The 20,149-nt window shown below is 42.6% G+C and overlaps 1 protein-coding gene across 6 annotated transcripts in view; it reads left to right on the top strand.

Moving 5' to 3' along the window:
• Positions 1-327: 327 nt before the first annotated feature.
• GCC1 (GRIP and coiled-coil domain containing 1) overlaps positions 328-20,149 on the top strand; it is a 39,620-nt gene continuing 19,798 nt past the window's right edge. Inside the window, exons 1-6 of one of the 6 annotated variants that reach the window (XM_085894687.1) lie at positions 328-466; positions 4,515-4,700; positions 11,969-12,123; positions 12,828-12,956; positions 14,043-14,168; positions 14,359-14,559. In XM_085894687.1, the coding sequence (XP_085750813.1) occupies positions 4,610-4,700; positions 11,969-12,123; positions 12,828-12,956; positions 14,043-14,168; positions 14,359-14,559 (702 nt within the window). In that variant the 5' untranslated portion in view covers positions 328-466; positions 4,515-4,609. Of the gene's footprint in view, positions 467-532; positions 726-858; positions 1,253-3,401; positions 3,890-4,514; positions 4,701-11,968; positions 12,124-12,827; positions 12,957-14,042; positions 14,169-14,358; positions 14,560-20,149 lie in introns of those variants that run through there. The other 5 variants (XM_085894685.1, XM_085894683.1, XM_085894684.1 and 2 more) reach the window with 5 other exon arrangements.

The following is a 20,149-nucleotide window of genomic DNA, read 5'->3' as shown; positions in this document are numbered from 1 at the left end:
TGTACGTTACTATAGAAACGGCCAGGACGCTTAGACAGCCGTTTCCACACGATATTTGTTTGCTGAATACGGCTGTTGAAAGGAAACTTTTGACTGATGGACGACGTGTTGAGAGTTCGAATGCATATAAAGGGTTAACGGGATTTATAAGAACATTAGTTTTACCTCACTTTAACATCTATATCTGTATAAATATAATCCGAGGGTCATCTTAATATAAATAAATAAATACAAATAGACACCGTGCGCTCGCACTCACGTTCACACACGTCTATCGGCTCGGCCTGCTCGGATACCTCGGCGATGACGCGCTGATCACCACAGATATCGTGATTTATTTATATCGATTGGTGGTGTTCGCCTTTGACATCTCATTCGAGAAACTGCAAACTTGCGCAATGTTCGATTCCTGGCAGTTTGTTGCCGCTTTCGTCCTCTGCACGGATGGTTTAAGCCCAGCATTGCCGTGAGTGACGTAGTTTGATCATTCATTTCACTTCGTATGTTTGTTCTGTGAGGAATACATGAAAAAGCAACGGCGGTTTCAATGGAGAAGGAGGAGAAGGAGGAGGAGGAGGAGAAGGAGGAGGAGGAGGAGAAGAGAAGAGAAGAGAAGAGAAGAGAAGAGAAGAGAAGAGAAGAGAAGAGAAGAGAAGAGAAGAGGAAGAAGAAGAAGAAGAAGAAGAAGAAGAAGAAGAAGAAGAAGAACGTTTTTTCGATATCCGGTAGGCGTGGTCTGTCGTGGCATTTATATCCGGTAGGCGTGGCCTGTCGTGGCATTTGTATCCCGTAGGCGTGGTCTGTCGTGGCATTTATATCCGGTAGGCGTGGCCTGTCGTGGCATTTGCATCCCGTAGGCGTGGTCTGTCGTGGCATTTGTATCCGGTAGGCGTGGCCTGTCGTGGCATTTGTATCCCGTAGGCGTGGTCTGTCGTGGCAGCTTCAGGAGTTTCGTGATTTAACTTTCAGTGATGACGATCGTACCTGGATGCGCTATCTGAGCCATAGTATCCACAGTAGTGCATCGTTGAGGGAGTCATGGAGAGGCTCAGCGTCGCTTTGACCGGCGGACCGAGCCAGAAGGAGCTTTTAGAGACCGTGGAGACGCAGCGGCGCCAGTTGAGCCGTTACGAGAGCCGCTTGCGGGACATGGTGCGGGCGTACCGGAGCCTGCTCGCCGAGAAGGCCGCGCTGGAAGCGGGACTGGCGGCGCTGAATGTGTCGAGCAAGGCCGAGGCTCGGGGGGAAACGGGTGGGTCACGGAGCCTTGGGTTTTATTACCTCCTGGTAGTTGGGGCTCCTTGGCTCGGTTTGAACCGCTCCAATAGTGCAGTGTTTAGGTAGTGATGAAATCGCCGATATGATGGATTTATGTTTCGGAGAAAAAGGACCGTTGTTGATTTGTTATTAAATTGACAAAAAGAAAATGAGGGAAGAGGACTAACGGAGTGGAGTGGGGTGGGGTGGATAAAGTGTGTGTGTGTGTGTGTGTGTGTGTGTGTGTGTGTGTGTGTGTGTGTGTGTGTGTGTGTGTGTGTGTGTGTGTGTGTGTGTGTGTGTGTGTGTGTGTGTGTGTGTGTGTGTGTGTGTGTGTGTGTGTGTGTGTGTGTGTGTGTGTGTCATTGGTTGTTATCACCATTTGTGGGTTTTTGGAGATGGAACAAACTCCTCCCAGGACTCGAAGAGTCCGCCTCCACTTCGGTAAGGGATCACAGTTCATGGAACCCAAACTGTTCAACTTTGTTGTTCTCAGAGTTTTGTTCCGAGGGCTCTTTTCAGGATATTCACTGAACCCCGGACTGCCTCCAATTGTAGTTAAGTTGTAATAATATTCCTGGGGATGGTTTTTAATACCTCAGTGAGGTTCTTCTTTATTATTCCTGTTGCTCCAGTCATCACTGGTGCAATTCTGACAATCTTCAGCTTTTGAGATCCTGGAATTTGGTCATTTTCTTGATTTCTGCATTATTTAAGCCAAAAACATTGGGTACTGATATCTCGATCAGCAACACTGTCTGTCTTTTCCTTTTTATTCCTCAGAACAATGTCTGGTCACGAGGCTTTGTTTTTAATGTTCACACTCGATGGGATCATCAGGTTGTACGTGACCATGACGTACTTATTTTCAATGAATGCCCTTGATTTATGTTTCCACGAGTTTTCTGGAACTGGGATGTTGACATTTTTGCAGATATGCCAATGAATCACTTTGCATACTTTGTTGTGCTGTTGTGTGTAATGTTGTTCTGATAATAGTTTTTTTTGGATCCCGAAAGCAGGTGACTGGTACCTTCTATTTGTCTTGCAGAACCTATACTTGTCCATCTGGCTCGGTTCCGCCATCTTTTTAAATCCAATCGTGTAGTTTCCTTGATCTTGGACATTCATTATTATTATTCGTTCTCCGTCCCAGTTGAGCTGACCTCTTCTTAGCCATTCCAATGAGCCTTCTCAGTCCGATTATTTTTTGCATTTTCCTGCTCTTTTGTTGTTCTCCCACTTGTTGGTGTATATTTGTTGATATTTCTTTTGTCTTTTTTGCAATTGTTGGGGCTATATTTGTTGCTGTTTCATTTTCCTGTGCAGTATCTTAAATTCACATCTGTTTTTGGAAATTCCTTGCAAGTTGAGTTGGGGATACTTTTTCAGGTTTGTTGTGTTCATGTTTGTTTACAAATTGAACCTGATAGTCTGTTGAGCATGTCGTACACTCGTCGCTCTGTGCACCAGGTTGGGTTCCATCAGGCTGCTTCCTCCTCGTCTCGGCAGGTACATTCTTGGGATGCACTATTTTTTGTAGAACATTTGGTGGATGGTAAGGACTTTTCTTATTTTAATGTCTAATTTATTGATTTCTGATTGGGGTCAGTTATTATTCCACAGTTGTGTTGGAACACTGGGACTGTAAGTTGGTTTATGGCTTTGATTCTGTTTCTTGGGGAGAAGTATGTTTTTCGGATCTGCTTCGTTCTACATCGGTATTCTTTGGCGACTCTTTTTGCGTATTTGTTTGTGACATATTTGCATGATGTTTCGTTTTCTAACTGCTGTATTATTGTTTCAAGGTCAATTTTTAACTTCCGCCATCGAAGATGGACTGAGGTTACTGTTTTCACCCCTGTCTTTGTTTGTTTGTTTGTGAACAGTATTACGGAAAAACTCCTCGACGGATTTTGACGAAACTTGGGGGCATTAGGTATGGTCCAAGGATCATGCCATTAGATTTTGGACTTGGTCCAAAGTCCAATATGGCCGCTATGGCGGCCATTTTTAAAAAGTATTTGAATTTTTGTTTTTGCATTTCTACATGTTTTAAGTGATTTCCAACCCCCCCCCCCAAAAAAAAAAATTGTTCGAGAAAAAAAACCAGAAAATTTTGTCTTTTTTTTTTTTGGAGAATGAATTGAGTATGTAAAAGGGAAAGTAACAAACTATAACTCTGTGAGCACTGTTGACGTCAAATTGAATGAATAGGATATCAGGTTCACTTGAGTGACCTAGCAGTTTTTTGGTTTTGGCGGCGGAGGTTTTGCACTCTACCGAGTGCTCCCCCTCTAGTTATGTTTGGTTTTGTTGGTTTACCTTTCACAAATGTACACTTGGCGCACTTATCTCGTCCAAATTTCATTTGAATGTCCTCAAAGAACCGTTTTACTAGTTTTAGCTGTTCTGTCAATTTTTCGTAATTTGGTGCAAAGAGCTTAAAATCATCCGTGTATAGTGAGTGTGTCACCTTTCCTGTTTCTTTGGATGTTCTTGAATTGGTTGTTAGGGTGTTGATTTGTTTGTTGATTTGATGATGAGGTTACTCAATGGGTGCAGAACCAGACAAAACAAGAGGGGGAAAGACTGTCTCCCTGGAAGATCCCATGCCGTATCTTCACTTATGGTATTTTGATAATTCCTTCTGCTTGCTGTAAATTCAATGTGGTATTCCAGAGCTCCATTGCTTTCTCATTCAGCTTGGTTATTTGGGGATTGATTTTATATATTTGCATGCATTTTATCATCCACAAATTTGGGACACTGTCCAAAGCTTTCTTATCGTCTATCCAGGCGGTGGACAATTTGGTTCTTGTCTGTCTGTCTGTCTCTGTCTCTGTGAGCAGGGTATCTCAAAAGGTAATGGATGGATTTGGTCAAAATTTGGTGGACAGGTTGGGTCTGTGACAAGGATGAATTGATCTGATTTTGGTGAAGATCCAGATCAGGATGCGAGAATTTTTTTTGATTTTTGAAGTGATTTTTCAAAACCGATACAAAGTAGGATATTTCCGAGTTGTAGACAGATTATGACAAGACAAGATAGGTAGGTGACAAGAACAAGCTGATTAGATATTGCTGAAGATCTGTATGCAGATCCAGCCAGTCGGTGAGATCCACAACATAAACTAAACTGTTCAACTTGCTGGAGGTATGCGTTCTGGCGAGTACCGTTCCAGTTTCATTTTGTTATTGGATTGCAGAAATTGTTATGGATGGAGGAGGTGAGGCAGTTGGCTTGCTGTATGCAGATAACTCATGTGATGATGCCTGCTCAGCAAAGAGTGAAGGCAGCTGTGGCACAGCCTGCAGCCTGGATACGGAGACGTCACTGGCGAGTGAAGGCATGGCTGGCAGCGGCCATGATGCATCTTCCGGCGAAGATTCTGGGGAAGCACTGGCGACTGCCAAGGGTGAAAAAGAAACCGAGGCCAGTGGTGAGTCGATGCCAGTTTTTCAGAGAGAAAACGATGAAGTGGATATGTAGTTTCTGGGCCAGGGTCATACTGGGTGGTTTGCCATCCCTCTCCCAGCAGTAGTTCGAGTCGGGATTTGGAATTTGTTCATGCTGTCGGCGATAGCTCGCCTACTTTACGTGAACGGCACCGTGGGATATTTAATACCCATCACCTAATGCCTGCAGATGGGATGCCCAGTTTAATGTCCATCGGAGGGATGGCACACATTTTGTTAAATCACCCTGCCTGTGAAACACCGGGATGACATTGTAGCTGGGTCAAGATTCAAACGCAAGCGAGACAGCTTCCAGGTGAGTGTGCATCCATCTAGGCCATTATGCCAGCCTGATGGATACATCTAGAGTATAATAGATATTAAACGACCCATGAACCCATTGGGTTCCAGTTGTGACAGCGGTTGATTAAAAAAAAAACTCGTTTCAACAACAACAAAAAGATAGCTCCAGCGAACTATACCGCTGAGGTTGTTTGCATTGATCAAATAATCCCAAAGACAACTTGATTGAATCAGGAATTGATTTTTTAAATATTTTTTTGTTGCCTGATTTGAACGAAACTTGATATTGCGCGTCAATGTGAAAAAAAACGGAGAAAAGAAAGTTGAATAAATTATTGTGCGTTACCTTCTTAAAACAATTTTATTACCTTCGCAAACTTTGTTGCGAAGGTTATATTTTGATCGCTGTGTATTTATTTATTTATTTATTTGTGAATATGTGTGTTTGTTTGTTTGTTTGTTATTCGCATAACTCCAAGAGTATTGAACTGAATCGCAGCAAATTTGGTGGGATGATTGGTTATTATCCGAGGACCATTTGATTCAATTTTGGGAGCGATCGGGTCAAAGGTCAAGGTCAAAATCCTCTTTTTACCATAGCGCGGTCAATTTGTATCCAATTTGCATGCAACTAATGCCAAAATGTTCAGAATTCAATGCCCCATCTTGTGTTATGTGATATGACACAATGACGTAATAACCCTTATTAGCGGTTGGGAGTCAAAGGTCGGGGGGGGGTCACGACATTGCAAAATGTGCGGTTTTAGACATAAACACGGTCAATTCTTATCCGATTTGCATGAAACAAACACCAAAATGTTGACTGTTCTGTTCCCCACACTCGAATACCAATTACAAAATTAAGAGTACAAAGGTCAAGGTCGAGGTCATGAAAAGGTCAAAATCGTCATTTTTGTACAATAAATGTTTGTTTGTTCACAATAAATAACTTATTTAGAAAAACAGAAACTCGTGTGTGCTAAATGCCAAAAAATAATTTCTTATAATGTGACCAGTTGTCATCAGATTGACGACACCGACACCCAAAAAGGTCAGGGAGTTCATACAGAAATTGTACAATGGACGTGAATCAGTGTCAAACAGCAGGAAATTTAATGTTTTTAAGCCATCATAACACATATGAGATGGCAGATGTGGTATGGGATTAAATACCGTCACAATCAACGGTTTCTGGTCGGGGGGGGGGGCGGGGGGGGCAAAATGTAGTGTTGGCGAAGGTATGCGCTCGACTGATTGCCCGTTCTAGTTTATTAATGAACACGGAAGTATTAGATCAAAATTGCGATGTTTATTTTATGCTTAAAAATGAATTGTTCTTTGTCTATACTAAATGTTTGAGATTTTAAAATAAATCATTTCAAGAAAAAAAAAAGATAGCTCCAGCGAACTATTCCGCTGAGGTTGTTTGCATTGATCAAATTCTCCCGAAGAGTACTTGACTGAATCGGGAATTGATTTTGTAATCATTTTTTTGTTGCCCGATTTGAACGAAACTTGATACTGCACACCACAGGACAATGGTGAGTAAGTTGAGTAAGTAAAATTTTTTTTTGCTATCGTGTACCGTTTTGGCTGTATTTCGGGAACATACATACATACATAGGTACATCCATACAAATGTACATCCATACATCCATATATACATGTATACACGATGAGAGTTTTAGTAATATGTAGATGCAGAGGCATCAAATAGCTTGTACTAAACAAGAATGCAAATCCACTTGACTTGCAGCACAGCAATGCACGTTGGCACAATGGTGTGGGACTCGAATAACAATTATACTAAGTCGTACTGTGTTCTTTTGAGAGAGCCATTTTACCTTAGGTTGGGTTTAATTTGGTAGTGTAAGAACTGTAAGTTCACCATCAATTGATTCTTATAGTTGAGACGAATACAACTAATGTGTTGGCGATTGGCTGTTCCTCTATCTAAAGGAAGCTCATACCACAATAATTAAACGACAACTCTCGTGTTCCTGTTGATGTATTTTCTCCTTGTAACGTGTTAACGGATCCGACATTGAATTTTTGAATCTCGTACCAATGCAACCTGGAAGTCTACCACATGCATAACAATGCAAATATCTGCTCTCACATTTGCTGTCAGGTGACACAAGTATGTGTTCATTGCCTTGTGCCTAATTTGGATGACTGCGACTCATCTCGACAATGGCGGTCACTTGCAGCCACCAGAATTCCACAGCTTGAATGATTGTTCAATCCAACAATAATCAACAAGTGACTGTGCTAATTTACCCAGGGATGGACCTAGAATACACAATGCAGTAAATAAACTCCCTTGCCCTAAATACACCCCCAGCCTCATCTCTGTTTATGCTCATCCACCATTGTTGTACTTACCAACATGAACCGTCTTAACATTCCTCCCACATGCTTGAAAACCTCCAGGTGATCGCGCTTCTGTAGACTTGCACTCCTGAGCTCAGAAATTCCTTTGCAGCCAGCATTTGATCCACATCTTCCCTCCCTGTTTTTGAAATCGAATTTTAACCCAGCCTTTCTTTCTTTCGCATTTTTAACTCCGTCCCCGAAGGTGGAAGAAGGTTACGTTTTTACCCTTGTTTGTCTGTGCCTATCTGTTTGTCTGTATGTGAGAAATATCTCTTAATAGGTTATGGATGGATTCGGACAAAAACTTTGAAGACAGATTGGGTGTGTGACCAGGACCAATTTATTCAATTTTGGTGAATATCCGGATCTGCGTGCGAGAATTTTATAATGTTTTAAGTGATTCTTCACAATTGAGAGATGGGACCAAAACAATATGTATCACAATATCTCAAAAGGTTATGGGCAGATTGGGACAAATATTGGTGAATGAGTTGGGTCGGTGATGAGATTGTGGTTAAGGTTTGGACGCAGATTTGACCAATCGGTGGGCTACAAATCGTAAACTGTCCAGCTTGGTGGAGGTATGTGCTCTTAGTGCAGGAACCACAGGTCCATTTTGAGAATTCCGTTCACGTGTCATTGTATATACCTAAAACCTATATGGGCGTGTAGAGGGGACCTCTGGGGACTAGAAATGCCCGGTTTTCATTCTAGCAAGGTGTGCATGACCGTTTTATGGCTAATTTTGTGACTTTAATCTAGTCTGCGATTCGCGACATTATCAAAATCATATTTATTTATCTGTAGACTCCAATACCCAACATAGGGGCACGTGTATGGTATCAAAATGAGCAGAATGACCAACTGCATCATACCAATAATGCTTTAAAGGCATATTGTATGTTACTTTTTCATATAGTGGAAAAAACCTCGTAATTTTGTCAAAAAATTATTTCTGGTTAGCATTCGACAACGTGGAATATCATCAATAACTAAAAAAAGTTGTTATCCGATTGATACAATTGACACACTGAAATAATCCCCGTTCATTACCCTTGAAAATGATACCAAACACAAATGACATTTTTATAATATATTGGTAGATACCTATACAAACCTAAGGTTACCCCCTTATTTTGTAAATATGGATAACGTGACTAATTCAACAAATATGTGCTTATAACGGGTACATTTCTGTCTTTTTCAGCATCTTCAGATGTGACAGCTGTTCTGCTATGAATAAGACATCAATAATAATAGTTTTCAGATGAATAATCATATATGTATGACATGTTGGTTTCTCTTTTCTGTTTCAGAATGAAGTACAAGGCCACGGTGTGTCGCTCCGTCAACGCTAACCTGTTGATGGATGATTGCCCCGGAGTAGTATAGAATGCTTTCTTCGTGCTTGTAGACATTTGCTTTCCTATCTGCACTATGCCTTAACCACTTTCTACCAATGGCTTCTAACACTGACGACCAGACTATTGTACCCACAGTGGTGCTCCCTGTAAAAAAACGCAGGGTTGAAACTAACTGGACAAAGTGTGTCTTCGGTCAAGGTACAGACACTTTATCATGTTCAAGTCAACAAGGCATTCATAAAGTGTATTCATCTCTCCTTGAAAGACTCCTTCACGAATCAACTGACCTTGTGACACGACTAAGAAATGACCTATCATCAGTAGATCATCTGCTCAGTAAACAACCAAAATGGCACAAATCATGCTATGCGTCATTTACGAACCGAAGCAACATGGACCTCGTCAAGAAGCGCCACTCCGACATGTCCCCTTTTGTAAATACAGACGGTGCAAGCGGCAGCACAAGACCACAGACACGCATAATTGTACCAAAGGTTGACTGGAAAAAGTGTATCTATTGCCAGAGTTGCAAAAGAGACAAGGTACATCAAGTGCAGTCTGATGAGGTGGAAGCAACCATCAAGGGTCATGCCAAATTTGACGAGAACCTGAAGTGTAGGATTGGCGAAAATGATTTGATATCATATGAAGCGCACTATCACCCATCTTGTAAATACAAAGCCAACAGACCCACTGATCCTGATGTAAACTCCAAAATCGACCCTTCACCCGACCAGCTCATACTGATACTGGATGCTGGCTTTAAACGTGGCCATATATACAGTATGGACTCGGTAGTCGAGAAATATGTGTCACTCATCTCAGTAGACGCAATTCCCGATCCGTCATGCCGAACACATGTCTTAAAACAAAAATTGCAGAGACACTACGCTGACAGAATCGTTTTCTGGAAGCAACGACAAGCAAACCAACCACTGCTTTTGATGGCTTCAAGTGCAACCACTGATGACGCCATTGGTATGCTGATGGAACGGTTTCCAGAAGAATTGGAACCAGATGAGGTCAGCCCAGAATCACATTTCCTCTGCTGTCTATATACAGTCACAACAAAACTGAAGGCTGACATGAAAATAGCTGGTGGACACAAGGGCTATGATGACTTGAACCAAGAAGCAGAAGAAAAATGCATACCGACAAGTGTGTACCTGCTTATGAACTGGATCATACAGGATGAACTCAACCCCAGCGAGCATTCAGAGCCTGACTGTGATAACAGCCCTAATGATGATATCAGTCCAGCACTTCATCAACGGATCTTAAACGTCTGCCAAGATATCGTCTATAATGTATCAATGGGTCGCAAGAATACACCGAAGCATATTGGAACAGGATTGTTTGTCCATCACCTGACAAGATCCAAACAATTGATTAATATCTACATATGGCTGGGGATAGTATAAGCTATCCAACAGTCAATAGAATAGACTCGTCGATTGCACAATCTCAGATATCAAGGTTCGAGGAGAATGATAACACATTTGTACCAGAAGGTGTCGTTCAATGACCTTCGTGCAGAACTATTTCATCGGGTCAATGATCCTGAAAAACTGCCACCCACTCATGATGCTCTAGCTCTTCATATTCAACGAAGCAACTACCAGGCAATGGTGTGGCTAAATGCAATAGTGCCTATTCCTAGTTTACCACAACCGGAGGAATGTGGGTGGGTATGTCGCGAAGAACAGTCTTTGCAGCCACTGCTCATGAGACTGGATCCAGTCCCATCTGTGTGTATCGAACTGCTGACATGCCGCTGCAAAACGAGATGTTCAACGCTTCGCTGCACCTGCAGAAAACACAACTTGATCTGCAGTGTTGCATGCAGATGCAAACAGGAGTGTAGCAATAGCATTCACTTGCCAGATGAAGATGAATCTGGATGAACAGAAATTAACAATGCATGCATTGTCGTTCGATTTGACCACTCAGTGTCGTATATGTATGTATATATATGTATGTATATATGTATATGTATGTATGTGTGTATATGTATGTATGTGTGTATATATATATATATATATATATATATATATATATATATATATATATATATATATATATATATATATATATATATATATATATATATATATATATATATATATATATATACACACGTGTATGATCCTAATTTTAAATTTACCAATATAATGTGAATACATTGAAATATACACGTGATTTATGGCAGTACATATATAATTATGTTATCAACAGCATTGATAAAAATAAGGGGGTAACCTTGAGTTTGTGTAAATCAATGCACATATATTGTGATAGTTTAATATGTGTTTGGTATGATTTTCAAGGGTAATGAACTTGGATTATTTTAGTGTGTCAGTTGTATCAATCGGATAATAACTTTTTGAGTTATGTGTAATATTCCACGTTGTCGAAAGCTAAACCGAAATAAATTTTTGACAAAAATACTTGTTTTATTTCACTATATGAAGAACTGAGATACAATAGAACTTCACAAAGTCAGTGCTTTGATGCAAGTAGTCATTCTGCTCATTTTGATACCATGCACGTGCCCCTATGTTGGGTATTGGAGTCTACAGATAAATAAATATGATTTTGATAATGTCGCGAATCGCGGACGAGATTGAAGTCACAAAATTACCCATAAAACGGTCATGCACACCTTGCCAGAATGAAATCCGGGCATTTCTAGTCCCCAGAGGTCCCCTCTACACATCCATATAGGTTGTAGGTATATACGACACGTGAACGGAATCGAGAAATATGGCACTTTTCAAGATATGGTTCCCACACTATCTACCGAATGCCGTTGTACAGTATGTAGAACCTCTTATTGAAAAAAATGTTTTTTTTTTAACCGCGTCTTGTCTCGCCTTGATATTTTACCTATAAAATGCATTGGGACTTTTTGTTGTGTAAAACATAAGTGACTAACCAGTAATGAGCAACAAATTGTAAAGATTGATTTCTAACAGTGATTGGAAAGGTCAAGCCATGTTTTGTTTTGTTTTCAGTTATTTTGAAACTAGGCTTTCCCCCTCTCCACCTCCCCTCTCCACCTCCCCTCTCCACCACCCCCATGTGCAGTGAGTTCAAGCTTTAAATTTATGGGTCAGATGACATGCACTGTGAGGATTCCAGCTTGTCATTGCATGCCGAATGATGTTATTTTTGTTAATTCCAGATTCCTTGCTTCTTCCTGGCCACAGGCATTGCAAACGAGACGATAAGTGCAGTCGACACGGAGGCGGTGGGGCTTTTGCAGGCACGATTGTCTACGTTGACCTCAGCCTTGACCACAGTGACGCAAGAAAAGTCTCGCATGGAGGCTGCTTATCAGGCTGATAAGAGGCTCCTTAAGCAGGTGTGTCTGTGTCTATCTGAATGGGACAGAGGTCCACTTGGTCTTCGTGGGGAATGCAGCAGTTTGTAGCCTGAACCATACTATAGAAGCCTCTGTTGGACAGAATTCTTCTTTTTCAGACCTTGCATCACTTTCTGAATGTGACGGTTATTTCCGCCACGTGCTCGCCATTCCTTTGGTATAAACTTTAAAGCAATTCAGACATTGTGAAAGAGAAACTTGCTCACCTTTGTGTAAGACCTATTTTTGCATTCTGTATTGATCGCAGAGCATAACTATTACAGGTCGACGTGATGCATTTTGGAGATCGAACATGATTTCTAAACAGCAATCCTGAAATATTTCTCTGATCATTGACGGGGAAAGTAAAAGAATGGTTTATTGTTTGACCTTCAATAGCAGCACTACTGTACTAATGTAATGATTAAGGTTTGGCAACAAGGGAATGCCACCAGAAGCAGAATATTTCCTATTGGAACTCGAAGATTATCCTTTTCTATAACCCACTAATCAGCTGTCTTAAAGTAATGCGGCTTGCTGTGAGTTCGCATCTGAACTGGCATTCACTTTCCTTCGAACCACGATACTCCATGACCATTTTGACACACCGATGGGCCAGAACTATCGTTGTGAAACGTCTAGTTGCAGTAATGTTTTGTTATGCAGTACCAATGGCTTTTATTCTCTCATGTCGATGATTGCAGGAAATGGAAGAAACCAGCCGGAAAAATGAAGAAGAGTTGGTGAGGTTGCGTGACGAGGTGCAACATTTTGGAGAAAAGCTGAAAGAAGCCCGTGGACGTGTCTCGAGCCAGCAGCAGGAGCGCACGAGGGTATGATAGGCAACACCTTTACGAGTGGTTTGGTTGTGAGAAACCAGTCCATGGCAGAGGGATTGTGCTAAGCCTGGTGTTGGCTTAGCAGTTAGGGTGGGTTGGCTTGGGATCTTAAGATCCTGAGTTTGAGCCCCTGTCGGCCATTGAATTTGCACCAGGTGGGATTGACTCAGCCTGTGTCATCCTTCTGAAGTTGGTGAAATGACTACCAGTGTACTGGTAATGGGGACATTGCATCAGCGGCACAGTCGTGCCCTCAGCCATTGATGCTATTCCGGTTGTCGATGTGTGAAATTGAATATGTAGATTGAAACGAGCAATTGAATGTGTGAACTGGGTACAATGGGAAAGGCATTGTGAGTAATGGTGTTGCTGGAAATGGGACTGCAGGAGTTTCAATAACATCATGTTGTTTCCATACTGGAGAGCATTCCACATTCTTGTACAAAATGTAGATCAAATGCAGTGCCGGGTGCTCAGATAGAGACTATGTTATTGGTCACTAATGCGAAGCTGGAGATTTGGTTATTGGCTGCTGGAGGCAACATTTTCAGATCAAAGGCATCTTGGGAATAGGTGATGATTAATCCAATTTTATGCTTTTGTGCATTCTTTATTTAATGAGTCTGCGAAAAAGTTTCATTTGAAACGATTCTGGGTCAATCGTACAGAAACGTGTCCGTGTGATCGCTGTTTCATGCTGATTTGACATTCTGCAAGGCTTACTGGGATAGTTGTCGTAGTTGAAGTTGAACCATATCGTTATCTGTTTATCATGTGTGATGGAAAACATTTTTAGGTTGTTTTATTTGATGTGTGCATTTCCTGTGAAATATGGGAGTTTTGACTTTCACTTTGCCTGAAAATGCAAATCATAAAAATGGGTCTTTTCTTGGACAAATGTCAAACTTGTTTTGCATAAAAATAAAGCTGCAAGACTGTTAAAAACTTCTGGATGGGGTGCAGCGGTATTCCACACTTGAACAAACTGATGTCTTATGGACACAGAAAGCAGCTGTAAAGATGTAAAATCCAGGTCATGGTAATTGGTACTGCATGACTACTCTGCCCATCCTCATACAGGAGCATGCAGATCACGCAGCAATGCTTCGTGAGTTGCAACGGTTGCTGGCTGAAGAGCGTGCACGGCGTGAGGAAATGGAGATTTCCTTGGTGCAGTCAGAAATGCATAAGGAAGCTGCCATTGAGGTCTGGGGTACCTTTTTAAATATTTTTAAAATTTAATTTAATTTTTTAATGGACATGTTAACTGTAGTTCATTGCTGAGAGATTGTTGTTGTTGGGTGCAGGTGCTTATAGATTGTTGTTGCTGCTCCAATGGGATGATGTCCTCTATTCCACCAATCCTCTTTCTTCCATACCACTGTATCAAAAACAGGAGCTTGATCGGGTGCGGCACCATGAAGAGTGTGAGTCGGTAGTGAGTGGTCTGTCCTCGGAGTTGGCCAAGCTGCGCCAGCAACTGAATGATTTAGAGGAGCAACGTTCTCGACCTAACCCATTGCTGGAGCAGCTGCAGAGAGAAGCTTCTGAGATGCAGACAGAATTCAGGAGGCAACTGCAGCAAGAAGCTGAAAAGGTTTTGTGTGTACTCTTTAGACACTTGTACTGTGCCTTATCAGCTGGAAGAAATGTGAAGTTGTTTTATTAGCAATTGTTTTTCAAGAAAACAAAGTAACCATTGCACAAGTTCATTTCTCATCTGAATAATGCTGTGCTTGATACTGGTTGGTCACAGCTCGAGTAGATAAAAACACTACTGTGCAAAAGTCTTCAACACATTCAGGAGTTACAATAAATAGATGTTACGAGCATCAACAATTTATTCAAAGCTTCCACTAATATTTTTGACTGTTATAACGATGTTGACTTATTAATACAGCTTAGTTTAGGTGAGAAGAAACCAAGCTTGTCACTTAGGCACTCAGAAATCTTTAATTCACGTTGATCAGAATCTTCAAAAACTTGTGATCGCAACTCAAAGTAAACTATATATGAGCAGCTAATATGAAGTGTTGTTGCAGGAAATCCATCACATCTATCAATGAAATCGAAATGATGACTCATTGTCAGGTGTTCTTCATCATTAACATCAGGTGTTCTTCTCTTCACATTTATAAAGCCAAAAGCCCACTTTTTGTACTGCAGAAAACAAATCTCTATCAGAATTCTGTTGGGTTGAAACAAAATGGCTGAAATTTCAGCAGAAGATTGCCTTGTTTTGTTTTTCTCCAGAAAGAAGGATAAACATTGAGTGGAATAGCTCGCGTCACTCGGCTTTATTTTTTAATTTTATATATATAGATTTTTTTTTTTTTCAAGGCGTGCTTTCCAAAGGACAATCAACAAGTACAGAGAAACATCATCTGTAATTGACAAACCCAGGCCCGGAAGACCAAAAAAGTACCCAAAGCCAAAGCCTCTTCCCCTCCCTCTTCATTAACAGTCTTCTTCTTCCTCTTTCGGCTTGCTCCCGTTAGGGGTCGCCACAGCGGACCAACTGTCTCCATTTCGCTCTATCCTCCACATCTTCCATTGACACTCCAACCACCCGCATGTCCGCCCTCACTGCATCCATGAACCTCTTCTTTGGCCTTCCTCTTCTCCTCCTGCCTGGCGGCTCCATCTTCAACATCCTTCTCCCGATATACTCCGTTTCCCTCCTGTGCACATGTCCAAACCATCTCAATCTCGCCTCTCTCACTTTGTCTCCAAACCGTCCTACCTGCGCTGTCCCTCTAATACACTCATTTCTTATCCTATCCATCCTCGTCACTCCCAACGAGAATCGCAGCATCTTTAACTCTGCCACCTCCAGCTCTGCTTCCTGTCTTTTTGTTAGCGCCACCGCCTCCAAACCATACAACATAGCTGGTCTCACTACCGTCTTGTATACTTTCCCCTTCACTCTTGCAGCTACCCTTCTGTCACAAATCACTCCTGCAACTCTTCTCCACCCACTCCATCCTGCCTGCCCTCTCTTTTCACTTCTCTCCCACACTCTCCGTTACTTTGGACAGTTGATCCCAAGTATTTAAACCAATCCACCTTCCCCACCTCAACTCCTTGCAACTGCACCATACCACCACCCTCCCTCTCATTTACGCACATGTACTCCGTCTTACTCCTACTGACTAACATTCCCCTTCTCTCCAGTGCGTACCTCCACCTCTCAAGGCTCGATTCAGCCTGCTCCCTACTCTCCCTACAGATCATGATGTCATCCGCGAACATCATGGTCCATGGCAGAACTCCAGTCTGATCTCGTCCGTCAACCTGTCCATCACCATTGCAAACAGGGAAAGGGCTCAGAGTCGATCATTGGTGCAATCCCACTTTAACCTTAAACCGGTCCGTCATTCCTACCGCACACCTCACCGCTGTCACACTGTCCTCATACATATCTTGCACGATCCTCACATACTTCTCCAACACTCCCGACTTCCTCATACAATACCACAACTCCTCTCTTGGCACCCTATCATAAGCTTTCTCTAAATCCACAAACACACAATGTAACTCTTTCTGGCCTTCCCTATACTTCTCCATCAACATTCTCAAAGCAAACATCGCATCAGTGGTGCTCTTTCCTGGCATAAACCCATATTGCTGCTCACAAATCGTCACCTCTCCTCTCAACCGAGCTTCCACTACTCTTTCCCACAACTTCATGGTGTGGCTTAACAACTTTATCCCTCTGTAATTTCCACAGCTCTGCACATCACCCTTATTCTTGAAAATCAGGAACCAGTACACTTAATCTCCACTCCTCAGCATCCTCTCACTTTCCAAGACTTTATTAAACAATCTGGTTAACAACCCCACTGCCATCTCTCCTAAGCACTTCCATGCCTCCACTGGTATACCATCTGGAGCCAACCGCCTTTCCACTTTTCATCTTCTTCATAGCAGTCCTCACTTCATCCTTAGTGATCCACCCCACTTCCAGATTCACTATCTCCACCTCTTCCAACCTTCTCTCTCTCTCATTTTCTTCATTCATCAGCTCCTCAAAGTACTCCATCCACCTTCTCAACACACTCTCCTCGCTCGTCAGCACATTCCCATTTCGTCCTTTATCACCCTAACCTGCAGCACATCCTTCCCAGCTCGGTCCCTCTGTCTTGCCAATCGGTATAAATCCTTTTCCCCTTCTTTTGTATCCAACTTCTCATACAGCTCGTCATATGCCTTTTCCTTGGCCTTAGCCACCTCTCTTTTTGCTTTTCGTCGCCACTCCTTGTACTCCTGCCGACTTTCTTCATCTCTCTGACTATCCCACTTTTTTTTCGCCAACCCCTTCTTCCTTATACTTTCCTGTACTTCCTCATTCCACCACCAAGTCTCCTTATCTTCCTTCCTCTGTCCAGATGTCACACCAAGTACCTTCCTAGCTATCTCCCTCACAACTTCTGCTGTCGTTGCCCAATCATCCCACCCATCTTTACCACCATCCAACGCCTGTCTCACCTCCTCCCTAAATTTCACGCAACAGTCTTCCTCCTTCAGCTTCCACCATCTGGTCCTTGGTTCAGCCCTCACTCTCTTCCTCAATCTCACCTCTAAAGTCATCCTACAGACCACCAATCGATGCTGTCGAGCTACACTCTCCCCTACCACAACCTTACAGTCACTAATCTCTTTCAGGTTGCATCTCCTACTTAAGATGTAATCCACCTGTGTGCACTTTCCTCCACTCTTGTATGTCACCCTGTGTTCCTCCTTCTTCTTGAAATACGTGTTTACCACTGCCATTTCCATTCTTTTTGCAAACTCTACCACCATTTGCCCTTCCACATTTCTCTTGTTGAGACCATACCTCCCCATCACCTCCTCATCCTCTTTATTCCCTTCCCCAACATGTCCATTGAAATCTGCTCCAATCACCACTCTTTCATCCTTGGATACACTCTCCACCACTTCATCTAACTCACTCCAGAAATCTTCTTTATATTCCATCTCACACCCCATATGTGGGGCATATGCACTGATGACATTCATCATCTCCCCTTCAATTTTCCAACTTCACACTCATCACTCGGTCAGACACCCTCCTCACCTCCAATACCCTCTTGACATGATCTTCCTTCAGGATTATCCCGACACCATTTCTCCTCCCATCCACACCATGGTAGAACAGTTTGAAACCACCTCCAATGCTCCTCGCCTTACTCCCCATCACTTGGTCTCTTGTACACACAGTATGTCCACTTTTCTTCTCTCCATCATATCAGCCAACTCTGCGCCCTTTGCCAGTCATCGTCCCAACATTCAGAGTTCCAACTCTCACCTCCCACACTTCTACCCTTCCCCCTCTCCACTGCCTCCGGACTCGCCTTCCCGTCTCCTTCTCCTCCTTCGCCCAGCAGTAGCACAATTTCCACTGGTACCCTGCTGACCACCGGTACCGGTGGCGGTCGTTGGTAACCCGGGCCTCGACCGATCCGGTATGGAAATTCGTTTTGTTGTCCGCATAATGATTTGGCATAGGTTTTTACGCCGGATGCCCTTCCTGGCCGCAGCCCTGGTCGCCTCTTACGACACACAGGGATATGGTACACCTATTCTAACCGGGGCATACACCGGGCCCAGTACAACTGGTGCTCATTTCGCCGACCTCGGAAGGATGGCAGGCTGAGTCAACCCCCTGGTGTTTTCGACTTGGTTTATATATATTTATATATATACATATATATATATATATATATATATATATATATATATATATATATATACATATACACATTATATATATACATATATATATATATATATACATATACATACATATATTAATTCAATGTCCCAACGGGGCTTGAACTCAGGACCTCTTGGGTCCCAAGCCACTGCCCTAACCACTGCGCCAACACCAGGCTTATCCCTCTTCATTAACAGTGTGGACCTCAAATATCTGGGGCCTTCGCTCAAACCTTACAGATCTTTCCATACAGGTTGCCACTGACAAACTAGACATTTGCCGAACAGAAACTTTCCTCCCCCAAGACGTCTCTGACTCCCAAGTATCTCTCCTTGGTTACTCCTTCCTCTGGTATGACAGACCTGAGTCTCGTCCTGGTGGAGGAGTTGCTCTCTTCATCAAAGACTCTATTCCTCACTCTCCATGCACTGCCGTCACTCCCCCACACCCCCAGGAATACCTCTGGCTACGGCTTCCCTCCACTCCCACCTCATGTTTATATGTGTACTGTACCGTCCACCAAACAGTGATGACTCCATTTACACCTCATTATCCGAAAACATGGACCATCTTCTATCTTCTCATCCAAACTCTCTCTTCCTCATATGTGGTGACTTTAATTGTCATCATGCCAGTTGGCTAGGTGTGGGTACCTCTCTCACCTGTCATGGCACCTCAGCAAAAGCTTTCTGCGACTCATTGGGACTGACTCAATCGGTCATTTTCCTGACCCGGATCTCAATCAATGGTACTCTCCTCTGGATCTGATTTTGACAAATTTCCCTGAAAATGTTTTTTCCTCCACTCCAATCGGTTCTTCTGACCACGTCCTTGTCAAAGTGGACATCGCTGGCTGTTATCAGAGAACCACCTCAGCGCCGTCGAGTCTGGCATTTCACTCAAGCCGACTGGCAGGGTCTCCAAGCAGCCATCAAATTTCTTGACTGGTCTCCCATCGCTACTTTCTCCAACATCAACTCATCCTGGGAATTCAACGACATCGACTTAACGACAGGCTCATGGAAGAGGAAACAGAAAAGAAATGTTTTTTTTTAATGTAGCAAAATGAAACCGAACAACGGATGCCAGAAACAGGAAATTGTTTTGCGAAACAAAGCTGATCTGAAGCCATTACATCAGTATAAAAAGTAATTGTATTTGTAGGTCTCCACCCCTCCGCATAGGTCAAAGACGGGGGACAAAAAAAATGAGCTCCAACCGATCATCTGTCCACATACTTTCAATACACGACATTTCAAAAACCTTTGAGCATTTAGCTTTCATATTGCAGATATCTATTCCTCCTGACCTTATTTCAACCTGATTAGATCATGGCGGTGATTGGTTGAATTATGTTGTTGTGATAACCACCTCGGTAACTTGGCTTGTGTACGAGATATTTCAAAAACTGATGAACATTTAGCTTTCATGTGACACACATCTTTTCCTCACACCACCCAAAAGGTGGGGG

The sequence above is a fragment of the Eptatretus burgeri genome, chromosome 9 (assembly GCF_056783735.1).
Source record: "Eptatretus burgeri isolate ZD-2024b chromosome 9, Ebu_testis_v1, whole genome shotgun sequence".
Classification (NCBI taxonomy): Eukaryota; Metazoa; Chordata; class Myxini; order Myxiniformes; family Myxinidae; genus Eptatretus; species Eptatretus burgeri.
This window is presented reverse-complemented; position numbering and strand designations above follow the sequence as displayed.